This window comes from Rhincodon typus, chromosome 4 (genome assembly GCF_021869965.1).
Source record: "Rhincodon typus isolate 14 chromosome 4, sRhiTyp1.1, whole genome shotgun sequence".
Lineage (NCBI taxonomy): Eukaryota > Metazoa > Chordata > Chondrichthyes > Orectolobiformes > Rhincodontidae > Rhincodon > Rhincodon typus.
In genome coordinates, this window is record NC_063335.1 from 25,240,289 (window position 1) to 25,259,045 (window position 18,757).

The following is an 18,757-nucleotide window of genomic DNA, read 5'->3' on the forward strand; positions in this document are numbered from 1 at the left end:
TTTTAGTTCATGATTAGTACAGATTTTTCCTTTCATCAAGTGCTTACTCTTTTCTTCCTTGGCACTTCTGAATTAGATGATGTATTTTGCTTTTTACTTCCCACCAAATGTTCACGACTTGTGAATTTCTTCTCTGTAAAATAAAAGAACAGACAATAACTTTACAGCTGCAAAAGTCTTTATCTTCTTCTCAAATGATCTCAGTGCTTGTTTCACCAATTTCTACATTAGCACCTAGGTTTCTAAACTGAACTTTGTTTTTAAGAAGAGCACCTAAACAATGCTATAGTTTGGCCTATTACATATAAAAAACTTTTAAAATAAATAACTTTCTCTCCTTACTTCAGTGTTCCAGCATCTGATCTCTTTTTCAAAACTGACAAGGTGGCACAGTGATTTTTTGATCTTTGACTGTTGTGGCATCTCAAGAGTGGGAAGCAGGAGAAAGAGATATGAGGAAGGAGTGATAAGAGATAACAAGGTGTAGAGCTGGAACACAGCAGGCCAAGCAGCATCAGAGGAGCAGGAAAGCTGACGTGTCGGGCCTAGACCCTTCTTCAGAACACCTTGTTATCTCAGATTCTCCAGCATCTGCAGTTCCTACTATCTCTGGAGCGATAAGAGTTGCTTGCACTCCAACATTCCCATTTTTCTGGGAGATGCACAGCTTCTCTTATACTTTGTGATATGGTAGAAATCAGGAACTTCCAACATGGGCAGTGATGGGTGCAAAGCTGCGTCTTACACCTAGTTACTAAAATACTCATGGCACAAGTTTGATTGCAGTTTGGGTTAGTGAATTCAACTTTTACAGTATGGGATGAAAGCGCAGCTCAACACAAACAATCTTATACTTTATTATTGTGCAACTCTACTTGAAAAATTCTCTTAATTAATTTCCAAGGATTAGGGGCTTTGACTATGACAACAACTTGTTTTATATAATGCTTTTAATGTAATACATTAAGTTCTCATTTAAAGTTAAAATGGTTACATCAGCCATTGAAAATGTTCCTGTAAGTGAATCATTGGTTCTCATAGGATCCAATTTCAGAGATAATGTTCAATTTCTTTATATTCTTCGCACCCAGAAAAACCAATGTAGAAGTGAAATGTTGTACATACATGTGCAGCACTGTATACTCCTAGCTGAAATAGTTTGCAAACTAAAATACATGACTGAATACAAAAGAAAATATAAACTATAAGTACCACATTTAAAGTACACACTCACTTATGTTGTTCAGTATATTACAGTGGCCAGACTCCATCTACTGGCAGAAGCTGTTCTGTGCAGATAGCAGCTGAAGTCTCAGGGCTGCCTGCAAAGACTAACATCTACTGCTAAACAGCAACCTCATGACGTCAGCACAAGTTCAGAATGAGAACCAGGAGTGATGCTGGCTGCTAAGGGAAGAATAACAGATCTAAACTATGGAGGAAAGGTCAGGTAAGTAATGCAGACGTGCTGGGAAAAAACTCAGACATAATAAGAACTGCCAATGCTGGAGTCAGACAGAACACCATGTGGAACTAGAGGAACACAGCAGGCCAGGCAGCATCAGAGGAGCAGCAAAGTTGATGTTTCCGGTTGGGACCATTTCTGAAGAAGGTCCCGACCCGAAACATCAACTTTCCTGCTCCTCTGATGCTGCCTGGCCTGCTGTGTTCCTCCAGCTCCACACTGTGTTAGCACTGGGAGAACAGTTGCTTGAGAAGGCAGGTGACAGAACAGGATGTCTATGACAAACGACGTTAAAGTAAAACTGGCAACATTAAATGGATATACTGACACAATGTTACTCATCCTGTTAAAGTGAAACGATGTTCAGTGAGTTCAAGTTAAGCAGGGACTTACTATATATACATCCCAAATAGTTTCACCAGAACATTATAAAGCAAAATCTGGTATAGATTTACAAAATGAGATATTACGACAGATGATACTTTTAACAAGTGACTTAGAATTTGAGAGAGGGCGGGCAGGGAGTTTTAAGAATAGAATTCTAAGTAAGTGACAGCATGGTCATCAATGCTGAAGTAATTAAAACTTGGATTGACAAAAGACCCAGAATTGGAGCAACATATTTCTTGGAGAATTGCCGGGTTGGAAGCGATTATAGAGATAGGGAGGGCAAAGCCATTGAAGGTTTTGAAAACAATGGTAAGAATTTTAAAAATCAAGGTATCATTTAACTAAAAGACAATGAAGCAGAGGGTACGTGAGACTTTGTGTGATTTATTGGTATGACAGGATTGTGGGATGCTTTCAAGTTTACAGAAAATAGAACGTGGGAGGCCAAGAAGGACTGTGTTGGAATAGTCAAGTCAAGAGTTAACAAAGGCACAGATGAGCATTTTAGCTTTAAATGTGCCTCAAGGAAGGCAAACTCAAGCAACAATGTGGTAAAAGAAATAGGCAGCTGTAGTGGTGTTTCTGTGGGGTCACAAGCTGATTCTGGGGTCAAATATGACAGTGAGACTGCAACAGGTTGTTTCAGGCTCTTCCAGCACCCCAGGGTGAGGATTGAAGTTGTGCCAAGGAAAAAGAATGACTGTGATATTCCCAATATTAATTTTTGTAATTGAAAAGGTAAGGCAACACAACTCTTCGTATTTAATTTGAAGTGATATAAAAAGCAGGGGAAATGGGACAAATTGGATAGCTCTTTCACAGAAACATAGACTCCCAACAGTGAAGAATGAGGCCATTTAGTCTATCGAGTCTGCACCCACCTTCCAAAGAGCATCCCACCCAGACCCATCCCATCCCTGTAACCCTGTATGGGTTTTTTTTTTAAACCATGGCTAACCTACCTTGCCTGTACATCTCTGAAAACTACAGGGCAATTTTTAGCATGGCTAATCCATCTAACCTGCACATCTTTGGACTGCGCGAGGAAACCGGAGCGCCCAAAGGAAACCCACCCAGATAGGGGGAGAACAGGTAAACTCCACACAGTCGTCCAAGGGTGGAATCGAAGTAGGGTCCCTGGCACTGCGAGGTGAGTGTTAAGCACTGAGCCACTGTGCTGCTTTCAAAGAGCCAGCACAGACACAATGGCACTAATAGCCTTCTTCTGTATTACTTGATTCTGTACTTGTAGGACCTTGTTGCTGTCATTTGATTGTGACTGCTGAAACACATCACAAGTAACACATGCTCTTAATCACGAGCCCAGATTTTCGAATTGGAAGATAGCCAGTGCAACAAAGTAGCCTGGGAGATGCACTGGGAATCCCTCAGAAGTCCCAATACACTAATTGCCAAAGAATATCTCAGCAAGTTCAAACCTCTGAAATCTTCTGTAGAAGTCTCCAACTCTGAGTTAGAGTCATAGAATTCCAAGGGTTCTGACTTACTTAACTGCATAGAGAGATTATCCTCCAACTTGACGTAATTGCTCAAAGTGCCAAGTCCCTTCCCATAATCGTAACACTTGACCATACCCTTCAAACCAATTACCATCATCCAATTACCTGCCACCTTAATCTCTTACCCAGCTGCCACCCAACTTCCTCACCCATTCTATCTTCTCACTGTACCTGTTTAATGAAACTTTGAAACATTTAAATTCTTCACTGGAATACAGCAATTAGTGATGTAAGAAGGGAATATGGGACTTGGCAAATGCTGCTTTCAGAAGATTTGGGCTAGGACGATTTCAGCCTTGGCTCAGTGACAGCACTTACCGTAAGTAGAAGGCTGCAGGTTCAAGCTCAATCTCAGAGAAATAATCTAGACCAATGCTTGAATACAGTACTGAGGGTATGCTGTAATTTTGTAGATGCCATCTTTTGATTTAGATACTAAACACTAGGCTTTCATCGGCCTCTCACGTGGGTGTTAAAGTTCCTCTTGGAACTTCTCAAATAAAGCAGGGAAATCTCACTATGGCATAGCCAATAGTTATTCCTCAATCAACACCAAAGAGTATTATCTGGTCCTTTACCTTAATGACATTTTCAGCATCCTGAGATCATGAAGCTTTCTTACAAATGCAAGCTTTTTTTCTCTCTTTACAGAGCATTTTATGCAGGGTCATGATCTGAAACATTCTCAGGAATGCTTCAACATGTTGGACCATGGTCCCAGATCAACAATTCACACAATGATTTCAACCTTGTTATGCTGAGAGTTGACAAAATACCAGCAAAGAATTTTCCAAAAAGAGAGTTGGAAAAAAAGAACTGTAGCACAATCATTTTATTTTAATAAAGCAGAGATAACTCTGTTTGCTGATAAGAACATAAGAACTAGGAGCAGGAGTAGGCCGTCCGGCCCTTCGAGCTTGCTCCGCCATTCAATAAGATCATGGCTGATCTTTTCGTGGACTCAGATCCACTTACCCGCGTTCTCACCGTATCCCTTAATTCTTTTATTATTCAAAAAAAATCTACCTTATCTTTAAAAACGTTTACTGAAGTAGCGTCAACTACTTCACTGGGCAAGGAATTCCATAGATTAATAACCCTCTGGGTGAAGAAGTTCCTTCTCAATTCAGTCCTAAATCTGCTCCCTCTAATCTTGAGGCTATGCCCTCTTGTCCTAGCTTCACCTGCCAGTGAAAACATCCTCTCTACTTCTATCTTCTCTATTCCCTTCATAATTTTATATGTTTCTATAAGATCCCCCCTCAATCTTCTGAATTCCAATGAATATATTCCCATTCACTAATTTTTTTTTTCCAGGGAGCATACATAAGAGGGAACATATTGATTTCTCAGTTCGGTCATTAATCCACAAGCAGGCAGATCCTAAATGCAAAGAAAACCACAAAATAAAACCAAGAACTAAAGATGCTGGAAATCTGAAATGAAAATAGAAATTACTAGAGAAACTCAGCAGGTCTGGCAGCATCTGTGGAGAGAACGCAAGGCAACATTTCTGAAGGGTCACTGGACATGAAACATTAACTCTGCTTTCTCTCCACTGATGCTGCCAGACTTGCTGAGTTTCTCTAGCAATTTTGCTTTTTTTTACATCTAAAATGCATACTGTCATACATGGAGCTGAAAATCCACTTAATTACAGGTGACTGAAAGTATGCTGACCACAGCTAACAGCAAAATGGCAGCAAATTTGTAAATTTTCTTCTTCCTGCATAGAGTGCTTTTGTCTTGTTCAAATGACAGATCTCGACCTTGTCTGTTATTCAGATTGGAAGGCTGCAACTGATAATATAGTGAACTATTATTGTAGGCTTGAATTTGGACTGATTAATGCCAACTAATGATCATTACATTTTAATGTACCTACTTTTCACAGATAACCTTTTCCTTTTCCCTCCAAAATCTTTGACTGCTTCAGATTTTACTGGTTTCCAACCTTTCTGCGCAACAAAACTGTAAAGCTGTCTTCGAGATCTGCAAGTAAATATATTTCACTTCATTATTTATACATTCCAATATTCAGGGGAAACTATCGAGAAACAGGAATGTAGCTGTAACTAAAAAATCATGGTGGCTCAGTGGGAAGCACTGTTGCCTCACAGTGCCAGGGGCCCGGGTTCAATTCCACACTCGGGTGACTGTCTGTGCGGAGTTTCGATGTTCTCCCTGTGTCTGCGTGGGTTTCTCCAGGTACTGCGGTTTCCTCCCACAGTCCAAAGATGTGTAGGTTAGGCAGATTGGTCATGCTAAATTGCCCATAGTGTTCAGGGATGTGTAGCTTAGGTGGGTTATAGGGGGATGGGTCTGGGTGGGATGCTCTGAGGGTCAGTGTAGACTTGTTGGGCTGAAGGGCCTCTTTCCACACTGTAGGGATTCTATGAGAATTTCGCAGAATTGTTACCGTGCTGAAGGAGACCATTTGGCAGATTGAGTCTACATCAGTTCTCTGAATGAGTATCAGTACTTAGTGCCATTCTCCTGTCCTTTCACGTAACCCTGTACATTATTTCTATTTAAATAATTATAATTTAACTATCTCAGTTGAATTTGTCTCTACCACACTTCCAGGCAGTGTATCCCAGATCAAACCACTTGCTATCTGAAAAATGTTCATACTTACATTGCATTTGGTTCTTTTGCAAATCATTTTAAATCTGTGCCCTTTCATTCTTGATATTTTTATGAGCAGGAACCTTTACCTCTATCTGTTATGTCTAGACAGAGCATGACTACAGGTGCCTCCAACCAAAATGATGGGCCAATTATAGAGTCTTAGAGTCATACAGCATGGAAACGGACCCTTCGGGTCCAACCAGTCCATGCTGAACATAATCCCAAACTAAACTGGTCCTACCTGCCTGCTCCTGGCCCATATCCCTCCAAACCTTTCCTATTCATGTACTTATCCAAATGTCTTTTAATGTTGTAATTGTGCCCACATCCACCACTTCCTCAGGAAGTTCATTCCACATGCGAACCACCCATGCTCCTCATGTCTTTTTTAAATCTCTCTCCTCTCACCTTAAAAATGTGCCCCATAAGTCTTGAAACATCCCATCCGAGGGAAAAGGCAACTACTATTAACTCTACCTATACCCTTCATTATTTTATAAACTTCCAGAAGGTTACCTTTCGACCTCCTACACTCCAGTGAAAGAAGTCCCAACCTTTCTTTATAACTCAAAACTTCCAATTCTTGACAACGAGAGGGGCTAATGATAATATAAATGTTGTGGTGTGTATATACTGCCAAACATGAGCTGTGTCCCTGATTTTGAAAATTCCAATCAAATCACAGAAGCCCTACAGTGTGGACCAGGCCATTTGGCCCATCAAGTCAATGCCAACCCTCTGACGAACATCCCACCCTGACCCATCCTCCTACTACCCTATCTCTGTAACTCTGCATTTCCCATGGCTAACCCATGTAGCCTGCACATCCCCGGACACTATGGGCAATTTAACATGGCCAATCCACCTAACCTGCACTTCTCTGGACTGTGGGAGGAAACTGGAGCACCTGGAGGAAATCCACGCAGACAAGGGGAGAATGTGCAACACCCGAGGCTGGAATTGAACTCGGGTCTCTGAAGGTGTGAGGCAGAAGTACTAACCACTGAGCCACTGTGCTGCCCAATTCACATTTTGCCACCTGCTGCAATGGGATTTGAACCCATGCCATTTTGGAACATTCTGGATTACTAGCCCAGAGACATTACTACTGCATTGCCACTATCTTTCCTCTTAGCCCTCTCTTCTCTCTATCAAATCTATCTTCATACAGTGGTTTCTCAACTGTGGTACCATAAACTATTCAACATGTTCACATCATTCCTGAAGTATAGCATCCGGAACTATAGACCATGCTCCAGTTGTGATCTAATTAGTGTCTTACAGGGGTTCAGCATAACCGGCCTACTCTTGTATTGTATGTCACAATTAATAAAGCCTAGAATACTGTTTGCTTGATTAACTCCATTCTCTGTCCATCCTACCACTTTTAATAACTTATGCACATATACACATGAAGCTCTGCAATCATCCATAAAAAGGAAAAGGAGTAGCAATGATGGAGTATCTGTTGCAGGTAAGCATGATTTATCATTTATAATCGCAAGATAATTGGGATTTCAGCATTGAGAGCCAACTGCAAATAAAAGCATAATGGTTTGAGTAACATTTCAATTTTTCCCAGTTCTATAATAATGAAAAACATTAAATGCTAATTCTCCATTTTATATTTCAATCTCTTTTAAAAATTGTTCTAAATTCAAGAAGCTCTGAATGTATCTAGACAGTAATTTCGAAGCTCTCATTTTAGTAATGTATGAACTTTTAAAAAAATTATGTTTTAATATACAATTTAACTTCCAAATTCATACATCGCAATGAGAAAAGTCAACTGGAAATCAGAAACGTACAAGCATAACAAACCTGTGTGTATTTAGTTCTGCACTATTTGCTTCGTCATCGGTTTCTCCTCTTGATAAATCTTCCCTGTTGGGGATGAAAGGATGGATTATCTAACATGTACCAAACAGGATATAAATACAAGGAGCTAAAATGATAAATTCAAATGAAAGCAGCATTTTTCAGCTCAAGATGTCTTAGCTCATTTCAGCTGCACTACTAAATTCTTGAGAAATCATCTGAAAGATAATGCGTATATTTGCAAGTGGAGGAACATTCAGTGTAGAAGGTACAGACCACTGACCTGGAATACAGGTCAATAAGTTGAAAGGAAAAATAAATGCATCCTCCAAGAAACACATTAAGCAATAGAGGACTCTTCAAATACCTATTAATTCTACTTCAAGTCAGCCAGTGGAAGAAAAGAATTGCAAGTTAATCCATTTCGCTGTCTTGATACACTGCTCTAAGATACTTCACAGGCACAACTATCAGGTTATAAAGCAATGAGTTCTGAGTTCAGCACTCCCTTTACTGCCAGACCACAGTGTTTCTTTTCCCAGTCCTGTGATATACTGGAAGCTTGCCCCAGAACTATCAGGTCTCTGCTCCAACTGCCACAGACTCCAATGTCACCAGACTCTGGAACTCAACTCCACAATTTTGTTAGGTGTTAGGAATAACAGAGGTTTGAGTAACAATGGCAAGATGAGGTCAAGGAATTCAGGATGAAGAGTATTTTAAATTACAGTCACTTGGAGAAACAGTTGATGGGTAAAGAGTACAGGGCAGGACAAGATCCATCCAGCAGAATTCATAGTCTTTAGAGTTAAACACTGTGACTGATGGGGAGAACAAAAAAACAAAGAAAGGAATGAAACAATTAAGCCTGTAATGAGATAACACAGTGTGGAGCTGTAGTGAAGGTAAGTGGTAGAACTGGTGGTAAACAATCCTTTCAATGGAAAAGATTATGGTCTTTTAAGTGCAGGTAGGAAACAATGAAATCTACTGTAAAAAGCTTGTTTCAGCATCTAAAGACTGTGCAGACTGCTGCATTTTGGAAGTGAGACAAATTAACACTGGTCCAAGGATTTAAATACAGGTTTTAGTTCAAATTGACTGAAAATCTAGATGCTGGACACAGTGAAACAAATTATTTTTATTATGCTACATTGTCCCATTACTTGCACTATAATGGTCACTTGTTGAGTATTTTGAGTGCCTGTTTCAGACAGCAGAAAGCACTATGCAGAAAGTGAGCAGCAGGTTCCTCTTTTTGTACACGCCATCCAGAAAGCAAATCAACTTAGTGCATTTCCGTGCGCAAACAGACCATTACAGACTCCAACAATCACATGTATTATGATAATTAATTTTTTTAACATCCATGAACTGCTCATCCAAACTACCAAACACTTCCTTCCCATAGTTCTCAGATCCACAGAACACCTTTGCAATACAACTAAAATAGTCTTACGCAAACCTGCTACCTTTCAGCCACCTTTGGATCTCAGACTTTAAAAAGACGAGACAAAACAAAATCATCACACATCTGAATAGCCATCAAATCAATTATATTACAATTCTCACAAAGACGTGGACACATTCATAAAATATGAAGCTAAAAATGTCTGAATCAAGTGCCCTATCAAGAATATAATTTCTATTATTGAAATCTTTGTACTAAATATGGCATTACTGAATGTTTGCATTAGCCAGGGAAATAAATCTAACGTCTGTAGATTTAAATAAATTGAATTTTTAATTATATTTATGCCTCTGGAAGACTTTTCACCAACCTGTGACCCCAACAGAATTCTATATCCCAATCAAATTTTAATTGTCGTGTCTTTCCCATCTGTAGGCAATCTCAAACTGTTTGCAATATATCTAAAGCATTTTCTACTTCTGCTTCAATTTAACCTCTCCCTGGTCCAATGCCTGTTACCTGTTCTTCATGAATTTTTGCTTTCACCAATGGTAGCACTAAATCCTGGTCAGTTCTTACTATTTTACCCTTCCTGTTCACTGTAATAGCCATGCTGTCTTTCTGTGCTTTCCTGCCTTCGTTCTGTGCATTCACAGGCCATCTCCACCCTTATTCAAATCCTTCCACCTCTGACATTTGCTTGTATGGTAGGCAAATTTAAAAAGTCCTGGGAAGCTGATGGTTGTGAACAGAATGCATAATCCATATCATTGATTTCCTGATTCAGGTACTAAATGTGTTCTAATGTTATTTTATGTGACAATCATCACTCATACCCCAAATACTCAATAACCTTCAACTCCCAGCATCTCCTTTTCTCATCATGCATGTGATCTATATGCCAGCTCAAATGATGTGCAAAAGTGTGATTTTATACATGTACATCGCAAGAGAGAGCAATGACAAAGAGTATATGAGAGGAAAGGATTGAGAATAAAGAGAGAAAATGGCATAAAAACATGAAAAAAGTGATAACAAGAAAGAATTAGCATCAGCAACTTCACTGCAAGAAATCAGTTTAAAATCTTTTACCTTGTGTATATTTTCTATTCGTCACACATACTTATTATTATCCGAAACAAAATTTCAACATGGACCCAGTTTATGTTTCATCTGAGCAGTTGTGATCACATGCTCAAAGTCTGTCCCTAATTCTTTTATTCCTTTTTCCATATATCTACCAACCTCACTCTTGCAAGTTGACTTGGCTTCCCTTTTGATTGCTAACTCTGCAGCTTGCTCATTAATTATACCACTCTCTGCACAAAAATGTTCCTTCTGCTCTCTGTCCTAAACTTCTTACATTCAATTAGACGTTCATCCTAGACTCCCTGACCGCTGTTAATAGACTCTGTACGAAACAGCAATAAAAACCCAGGAGGTAGAGATATACAAATAAAATTATTGCAGATTCTGCCATCTTTCCCATGACATTCATCCAGACTATTACATTCAAAACCCACCTTCCATTTGCTCAATAACACTACTCATCATAAAACCTCTGACTCACCATGATCTATACAAAATTTGTACTTTTACATAAACACAAACAAATTAACCACTTTTTAATAAGTATCAAAATAAATGCAGTCTTAAAATGAAGCATTTGTACCAGAGTCTGCAAAGAATCAACCAGGAACATAAATTCACAGATCACTATATAATGCAAAAGAATTAGGAGGGCATACTTAAAATCCCAAAGTTAGAAGATGTGTGTTTGGAAGGTGCAGGGGCTGTGTGTTGGAAGACAGTGATTACTATGTTGAGGCCATAAACAGATTTAAGAGGGATAATGTGAATTTTTAATTTAAATTTGGGGTAACAGAAAACAACTCAGGTCAGTGAAAACAGGAGCCAGAAATGAGTGAGAATTATTGCAGGTAGTATACAAACAGTAGCGTTTTTGATGTGTTTCACGTTTATGGAGGTCAGCTACGATTGTGTTGGAGTAACAGGATCTGAAGCTTAGAGGAATGTATCTGTATTCCATTAACAGATGGGTTTAGGCAGGGATGGAGGCAAGCATAATTAGAAGAGAATTTACATAGCTTGAATGCTGTTGAAGTCGTGGAGAAGGAAGCACAGCCTTGTGTTGAATAGGATGCAAAAGTTGAAGACATTCATTTTGCACTTATAATGTCGTGAAATTCAGTCCAAGACAGTGTTGGCAAACAGGTTACAGCTAGTGGCAAGTAATGTGGACTGGTCTGATGTTGATGACATTAGTATTCCTAATGCTGAGCTGGAGAAAAATTCTGAGTCTAAGACTACTAAGTACAGAAATATTGAAGGGATAAAGTGAATTATGACAACGGTTTGCTGACTCCTTGCCTGCGGGTGAGTTGCTAAGGGTTAGCATCCAGGGTTAGGATGCGAGGGAATAAAGTGAATTCTTGCACTAATTCAGAGTGATTTTGAGAAGCTGGAAAATCATTGTTAAGGTGATGTGGCTATGATCAATAGATAAAAATGGAACCAAACAAAGGCAGCTCCACTGAGCTGGATAATGGGAGATGTTGTGGTCAGTTGTGACAAAGGCTATAGAGGGATACTGCATCATGATCGAAAAGAACAATGGCAGACATTTCAGAAAATAGTTCATGGCTTACAGCAAGGATATATCCCAGTGAGGAAGGAGGATTCTGAGAATGGGATAAGTAGCCATGGTCAACCAGGGAAATCAAGGATAGCATCAAACTGAAAGGAAAAAAACATTTGATTAGGCAAATATTAGTGGTAAGCCAGGGTATTGGGGAAGATTTTTTAAAAAAATCAAAGAAATAAACAGTGAGAAGATAAATTTTGAGGGTAAACTTGGAAGTATCAAGATAGATAGCAAGGGCTCCTTTAAATATATATAAGAAGGGAAAAGCCAAAGGGAACACTGGCTCCCTCAGAGAATGAAGTTGGGGAAATAATATGGGGAACCGGAAAATTTCAGAGGAGTTGAATAAATACTTTGCATCAGTCTTCACAGTAGAAGACACTAACAGCATTCAAAAATTATTAAATGATCGAGGGGCAAAAGGAGGAGATAAAATAAATAAGCCATCATTACAAATGCTGAGGAACCTAATCGGGCTAAAGATCAATAAGTCCCTGGACTTGATGAGATGTACCCAAGAAGATTGAAGGAAATAATCACAGCAATAGTGGATACATTGGTAGCTATCTTCCAAGAATCCTTAGATTCTGAAAAAGCCCCACAGAACTGGAAAACTGCTAATGTAACACTTCTTTCAAAAAGGGCAGGTGACAAAAAAGGTAGCTATAGGCTACTTTGCTTAATGTTTGCTATTGGTAAAATGTTGGAGTCTATTATAAAGGATTAATAGCAGAGCATTTAGAAATATACAATATGATCAAGCGGAGTCAGCACCACTTCATGAAGGGGAAATGATACCTGACAGATTTACTAGTATGCTTTGAGGAGGTAGATAAAAGGGAAGAAGTAGATGTAATAAATTTGAATTTTCAGATGGCATCTGAAAAGGTACCACACATTAGGTAAATTAATAAGAGCCCATGGTGTTGAGGGTAATATGGATAGAGTACTCTTCTGATATGGTGGAAACGTTACTACCTTTGGACCAGGAGCTTGGATTCAAGTCCCAACTGCTCCAGTTTCATAACATCTCCAAACAGGTTGATTTGAAAATACCTATCGACATGGATAAAGGATTGGTTAACTAACAAAAGACACAAAGTTGGGATAAGGAGAGGATTTTCAGGAAGGTAACCTGTAACTAGTGGAGTGCCACAGGAATCAGTGCTGGGCTACAAGTATTTAAAATAAGTATCAATGACTTGGATGGGGAAAGTGAAGGTACTATAGCCAAGTTTGTAGATGACAAAAAAAAAGGTAGGAAGGCAAGACTGCAAAAAATCTGCAGAGGCATACAGATAGATTAAGTAATTGGGCAAGAACTTGGCAAATTGAATATAGTGTGGGAAAATGCAAGGTTATGCATTTTGGCAGCAGGAAAAGAGCAACTGAATAGTATTTAAATGGAGAAAGACTTCTAAAAGCTACAAAACAGAGGGATTTAGAAATCCTCGTGCATTAGTCACAAAAAAGCTAACATCCAAGTTCAGTGAATAATAGGGAAAGCAAATAGAAAGTTGGTCTTTATTTCAAAGGGAACGGAGCATAAAATTAAGGAGGGTTCTTAAAAATATACAAGATACTGGTGAAACTGGAGCTAGAATACTGTGAACCCACACTGGATCCCTTATGTAGGAAAGTATATACTGGCACTGGAGGCAGTCCGGAAGAGGTTCACTAAACTAATACCAAGTATTGAGGGATTGTCTTTGAGGAGAGGTTGAGTAGATTGGGCCTATACCCATTGGAATATAGAAGAATGAGAAACAACATTACTGAAACATACAAGATTCTTTGGATACTTGAGAGGTTAGAGGTGACAAGGTGGTTTCCCCTTGTGGGAGAGCTTGGACCAAAGGGCAAAATCTCACAATAAGGCATCAAACATTTAATAAAGAGATGAGGAGGGATTTCTTCTATGAGGGTAGCAAATCTGTGAAAATCTTTACTGTAGAGTACTGTCGACGCTGGGTTGTTAAGTATATTCCAGGCTGAGATAAACACATTTTTTAAGCGATTCAAGGGTTATAGGGAAAAGGCAGGTAAGTGGAGTTGAGGATTAACAGATTAGCCATGATCTCACTGAATGGTAAAGTGTGCTGATTATGTTTGATTCATTAAGCTTTGCTAAATATCCTGTTACTTGTATCTTAAGAGATTCTGGCATTTTCCCAATGATGGATGCTAGGCTAATTAGTTTCCAGTTTTCTGTGTTCATCCCTACTTAAATAGGGGTATCACATCAGTGTTTACCAATCCGCTGGAATTCTTCTGGAATCCAGTGAGTTCTGGAAAATTTTGACCAATGCCTCCATTATTTCTGCAGCCACTTCCCTTAAACTCTTGGATGCAGACTGTTAGGTCCTGGCAACCTGTTTATCTTTAGTTCCATTAAGTTTCAAATACTTTTGTGCCTTGTGATAGAGATTGTTACAAAATCTTTCATCCTGTTAGCACATTACTTGTCTGTTATCTTTGGGATGTTTACAGCACCCCCCAACTTTGAAAAGTGATGTAAAATGTTGGTTTAGATTACCTGTTATTTTTCTGTTCTCAATTAATTCCCCAGTTGCATCCTGCAAGGGTCCTACATTTACTTTAGCTATTCTCTTTTTTTATACCAGTAGAAGCTCTTGCTATTTGTTTTTATATTTCTTGCTAATATATTTTCATAATCAATTTTAATCCTCTTTATTAGCATTGTAGTTCTGGCTCCTAAAATAATTCCCAGTCATCTGGCCTACCACTAGTTTTTACTGCTTTGTTGCTTTAGTTTTTGATTGAACATTTTCTTCGACTGCCTTCAAATACCACGGCTGGTTCAAGGTTCTCATAGAATCCTTTTCTTTGACCAGAACATATTTTTGATGCGCGTTGTGAAATATCTGCTTAAACATTTGCCACGGCTCTCCCACGGACTTCCCCCGAGGTCTATTTTCTCAGCTAGCTTTGGACAACTCTTTCTTCATACCTCTGTAATTGGTCTTATATACACACTGAGGAGATTAGTTTGAGACCTGAGTTGCTCTCGCTCAAACTAAATTTGAAATGCTACCAACTACTCTCTAGAAAATCCTTAACTGGGAAATAGTTTATTAGTTTACTAATTTCTAATTATACATGACTTGATCCTGTTCCTGGGTAGTTTCTACAATGTATTGGTCTAAGAAATTACTTGATGCAAACTACAAATCCATTTTTCATGTTACCTTTTGCCATCTAATTTGTCCTTTGAATATGCAAATTAAAATCAACCACGACAATTGTATTGCCCTGATTAGATACCACAATTCGTTCTGATTTACATTTTGTCTTACAGGCAGGTAACTCTTTAAGGGCCAATAGACAACTCCCACTTGTAACTGCTTTCCTTTGCTATACCTTGTTCCCATCAAAACTCTTTCCACCATCTTTCGCACTCGCCTCACTACCGCACTGACATTTTCTTTTATCAACAAAGCTATCCCAGCTGCTCTCTCATTTCTTTTTGATTTTTTAAACTTGCCTTCAATAGAACTGTTAGCATGGTTCAAATGAAGCCTGTCCCAATTGAACAGCTCTCTCTTTTCCCAGTACTGGTATCAGTATCTCAATTAAAATCTATTTCTCCCACACTATTTACCTCTCAAATGTCATTCGCTCTATGTCAATTGCAGATGGCTCATGCAGTAATCTGAAGATTATTTACCTTTCCAGTTCGGCTTTTCAATTTATCCCTGAGTTGCTCGTAAACCCTCAGTCAAACCTCTTTCCTAGCCCTACTTAGTGGGTACCTATGTGGACCACAACAAATGGATCCTTCCCCTCTTACTCCAAATTACTCTGCAGACCTGAAGACATTTCCTGAATCTTGGCACCCAGGTAGGCAATGCAGCCTTCAGGACTCCCTTTGCTGCAGAGAACAGTATCTCCTTCCCCTAACTCTGCTATCCACAATTACAACATTTCTCCTTTCTTCCACTTCACTTGAATGATGCTCTGGACCACAGCTCTGTGGTCTGTTCACTTACTTCCATGGAGTCTGTGCTGTTACCACACTGGAAAAAAGTAGTTCAGACCTACTGTACAAGGGCACCAGCTGAGACTTCTACAAAGCTAAATTCTGGATTCCTGTGTCTACCTTACTCACAGTCATATTGTCGTCTTCCTGATCTTGGACCGAATTTGAGGCAATTAATCTAAGCCATGTCACTGCCTCCTGTAACAGTATCCATTTACTTCTCCCTTTTCCTGATGTGTTGCAGTGTCCACAGCTCGGATCCAGCTCATCAGCTCCAAGCTGAAGTTCCTCAAGCAGCCAACGTTTGCATGGTGTGGTCACTGTAGATTGCATCAGCATCCACCAGCTCCAACATTTAGAGTTGCAACACATTACTTGCCCACCTATCTCTATGCTATTCAATCAATTATACTGGATGTTGAATTTTTAAAAGTGAATTTCTCAACCGTGCTCGTCAGCTGCAATAATGTTTCCTGACTTAAAACGTTTAGCCAAAAGAGGCACAGATGAAATACCCACCAATTACCTTCCTGTTTTCATATGATATCACAATTCAGCTCTAACACGTCGGAACAGGTTGAGAAGGCTCTGCGTTGCTGATTTATATTTCCTGCCACTGCTGTCCTTCCTATACAAGTCCACTCTTCTCTTCACAAAGCTGCTGTTTTCATGCTCTTTCACACTAGTTGAGAAGCTGCTGATGCCATGCTTTCTCCTGATCTTGATGAAGTTGATGTCTCTGCTCTGTCATGCTCTTTATGAAGCAATTGTTCCTGCTCTCTGTTGCACAGTTAAGCAGCACAGGCTCCTCCTCTGTCTCTTTTAGCTGTTGGTGACTATCCAGGTTCTCCTTACTTCAACTGATTTAAATGCTGGTGGCTGTCTCCGGTTCTCCTCTGACCTGCTACAAACAGGTAGTGAAGTTATGAAGAAATATGGCCAGGAGCAGGCAGGTGGGATTAGTTTAGTTTGGGATTATGTTTGGCATGGACTGGTTGGACCGAACAGTCTGTTTCCGTGCTGTATGACTCTATGCGTCTGTGAAGTTAGAGTCACTCAACTGGATTCACTGATAGTTCTCAGTGCAGAGATCTCTTAATTTGATAACTACAGCAAGCTTTTCATGATCCTTAAGCTTTTCCTTTATTTGTTCATTGATGTAGGCATTGCTAACACGGTTAACATTTGTTGGCCATCTCCGATTGCGCTTTAGATGATGTGGTAACCTTGAACCACAGGTGGTCATTTGGTGCAGATACATGCAAGAGTGCTGTTAGGATGACTTTCAGGATTTTGATTTAACACACAGTGATGGAACATCAACATAGTTCCGAGTCAAGGCGGCGTGTGACTTGGAGGCGAGCTCGCAGGTGGTGTTCTCTTGCATCTAATGTGCTCGTCCTTCTAGGTATAAATTCTGTAGGTTAAGAAGGTGTAGTCAAGGGAGATTTAGCAACATTGCTGCAATAAACTTTGTAGAAGCTATACATGATAGTGAGTTCGTTGTGGAAGAAGTAAATGTTTTAAGTTGGTACTGATCAACCAGACTATGTTGTCCTGGATGCTATCAAGTTTCTTGAGCATTGTTGATGTTGCACTCATCCAGATAAGTGGTTTCAATTTTAGTTGCATCAACAGCTTTGCATCACACCTTGTGATAGTTTGAGAAGAATCAATGATGAATCACCTGCTTTACAACCTTCATTAAAAAAATGCTTGTAAAAGGTTGAAAAAATTCTAAGAATTTAAAACACTTTATTTTCAAAGTAGTTCAAAGTGGTTTTCAAGACAAAGCATTTATGGATTTCTGCTTTTGCGCTTGAAGGTGTTCTGATCATTTATCCTCTCATCTTTTGCATTAATTCAGTTACTCCAAGGTTTAATCAATTTCCCTATCTGTTTTTCATCTATATAAATGGCTACCTCCACTTACTGGTCAATCTACTTGCTTCTGTCATTCTCCAGTTTGTCAACTACACCATGTGCTCCTTTTAACTATGCCAAGACAGCTTCTTCATCACTTCAAGTCCAAAATGCTATTTTTCATCATTGATGGTTCCTCTTACTGACAATTGCAATTTATTTCCCATCTTGTATTTTCTTATAGTGACACAAAATTGAAAAACAAAAATTCAATACAAATTTCCTACTTATCTCCCATTGTCCATTATTAATAAACAGCTTGCTGTTCACCGTACAAGTGTTTCCACAGTAGCCAACACACTTACCATTTTCCATCCGTGTGTTCACAAATACTCTCAACGTCAGAACTGCCTGCGTCTGCATCTCTTTTTCTAGACTGCACCACTTTGGTTGCTGCCTGAAAATAAAATGTGACTAGCTACATTATTAGTCACTCCAGCAAAGTTATATGCCTGCAATGGACATATCTTCTAGTCTGGTATGTTGAAAAATATTCAAAACTTATCTCTCATTTTCTTAAAAAACATTTTTGTTTTATAAAAAGAATTTCAACTATTGTTTAATATTTAACTTGAAAGTCTATTCACAGCCATATCCTTGTTTGCTTTAAGAAGAAAATCAGAAAATGTGGCAAGACTGGCTTGGTTTCCTGGAGCTGTTAATAGTCATTATGAGATAGTCGAACACTAGAAAGTGCAAAATAGGCTGAAGTTCAACTTGAAATGGTGGCAATTCAAAATAGAAGGTGACAATGAATCAGAAATTGATCAAAGTGAAAAAGCAAAATGTATGTTTAGACCACAGAATGTGGGAGAAGTAGCCTATTCAGCCCATTGAGTTCATTCTGCCACTCAATGAGACCATGGCTGATCCAATAGTCCTCAACTCTACTTTCCTGCCTTATTTCACAAACCTTAACTCCCCTAATGATTAA

At 39.1% G+C, this 18,757-nt stretch overlaps 1 protein-coding gene across 2 annotated transcripts in view; it reads right to left on the reverse strand.

Annotated features, from left to right (window-relative positions):
* Positions 1–11: 11 nt before the first annotated feature.
* Positions 12–18,757, reverse strand: part of terf1 (telomeric repeat binding factor (NIMA-interacting) 1) — a 37,335-nt gene continuing 18,589 nt past the window's right edge. Inside the window, exons 6-9 of one of the 2 annotated variants that reach the window (XM_048596410.1) lie at positions 18,129–18,220; positions 7,828–7,890; positions 5,261–5,367; positions 12–133 (exon numbers count right to left, since the gene is read on the reverse strand). In XM_048596410.1, the coding sequence (XP_048452367.1) occupies positions 36–133; positions 5,261–5,367; positions 7,828–7,890; positions 18,129–18,220 (360 nt within the window). In that variant the 3' untranslated portion in view covers positions 12–35. The remainder of the gene's footprint in view (positions 134–5,260; positions 5,368–7,827; positions 7,891–18,128; positions 18,221–18,757) is intronic. The other variant, XM_048596411.1, reaches the window with a different exon arrangement.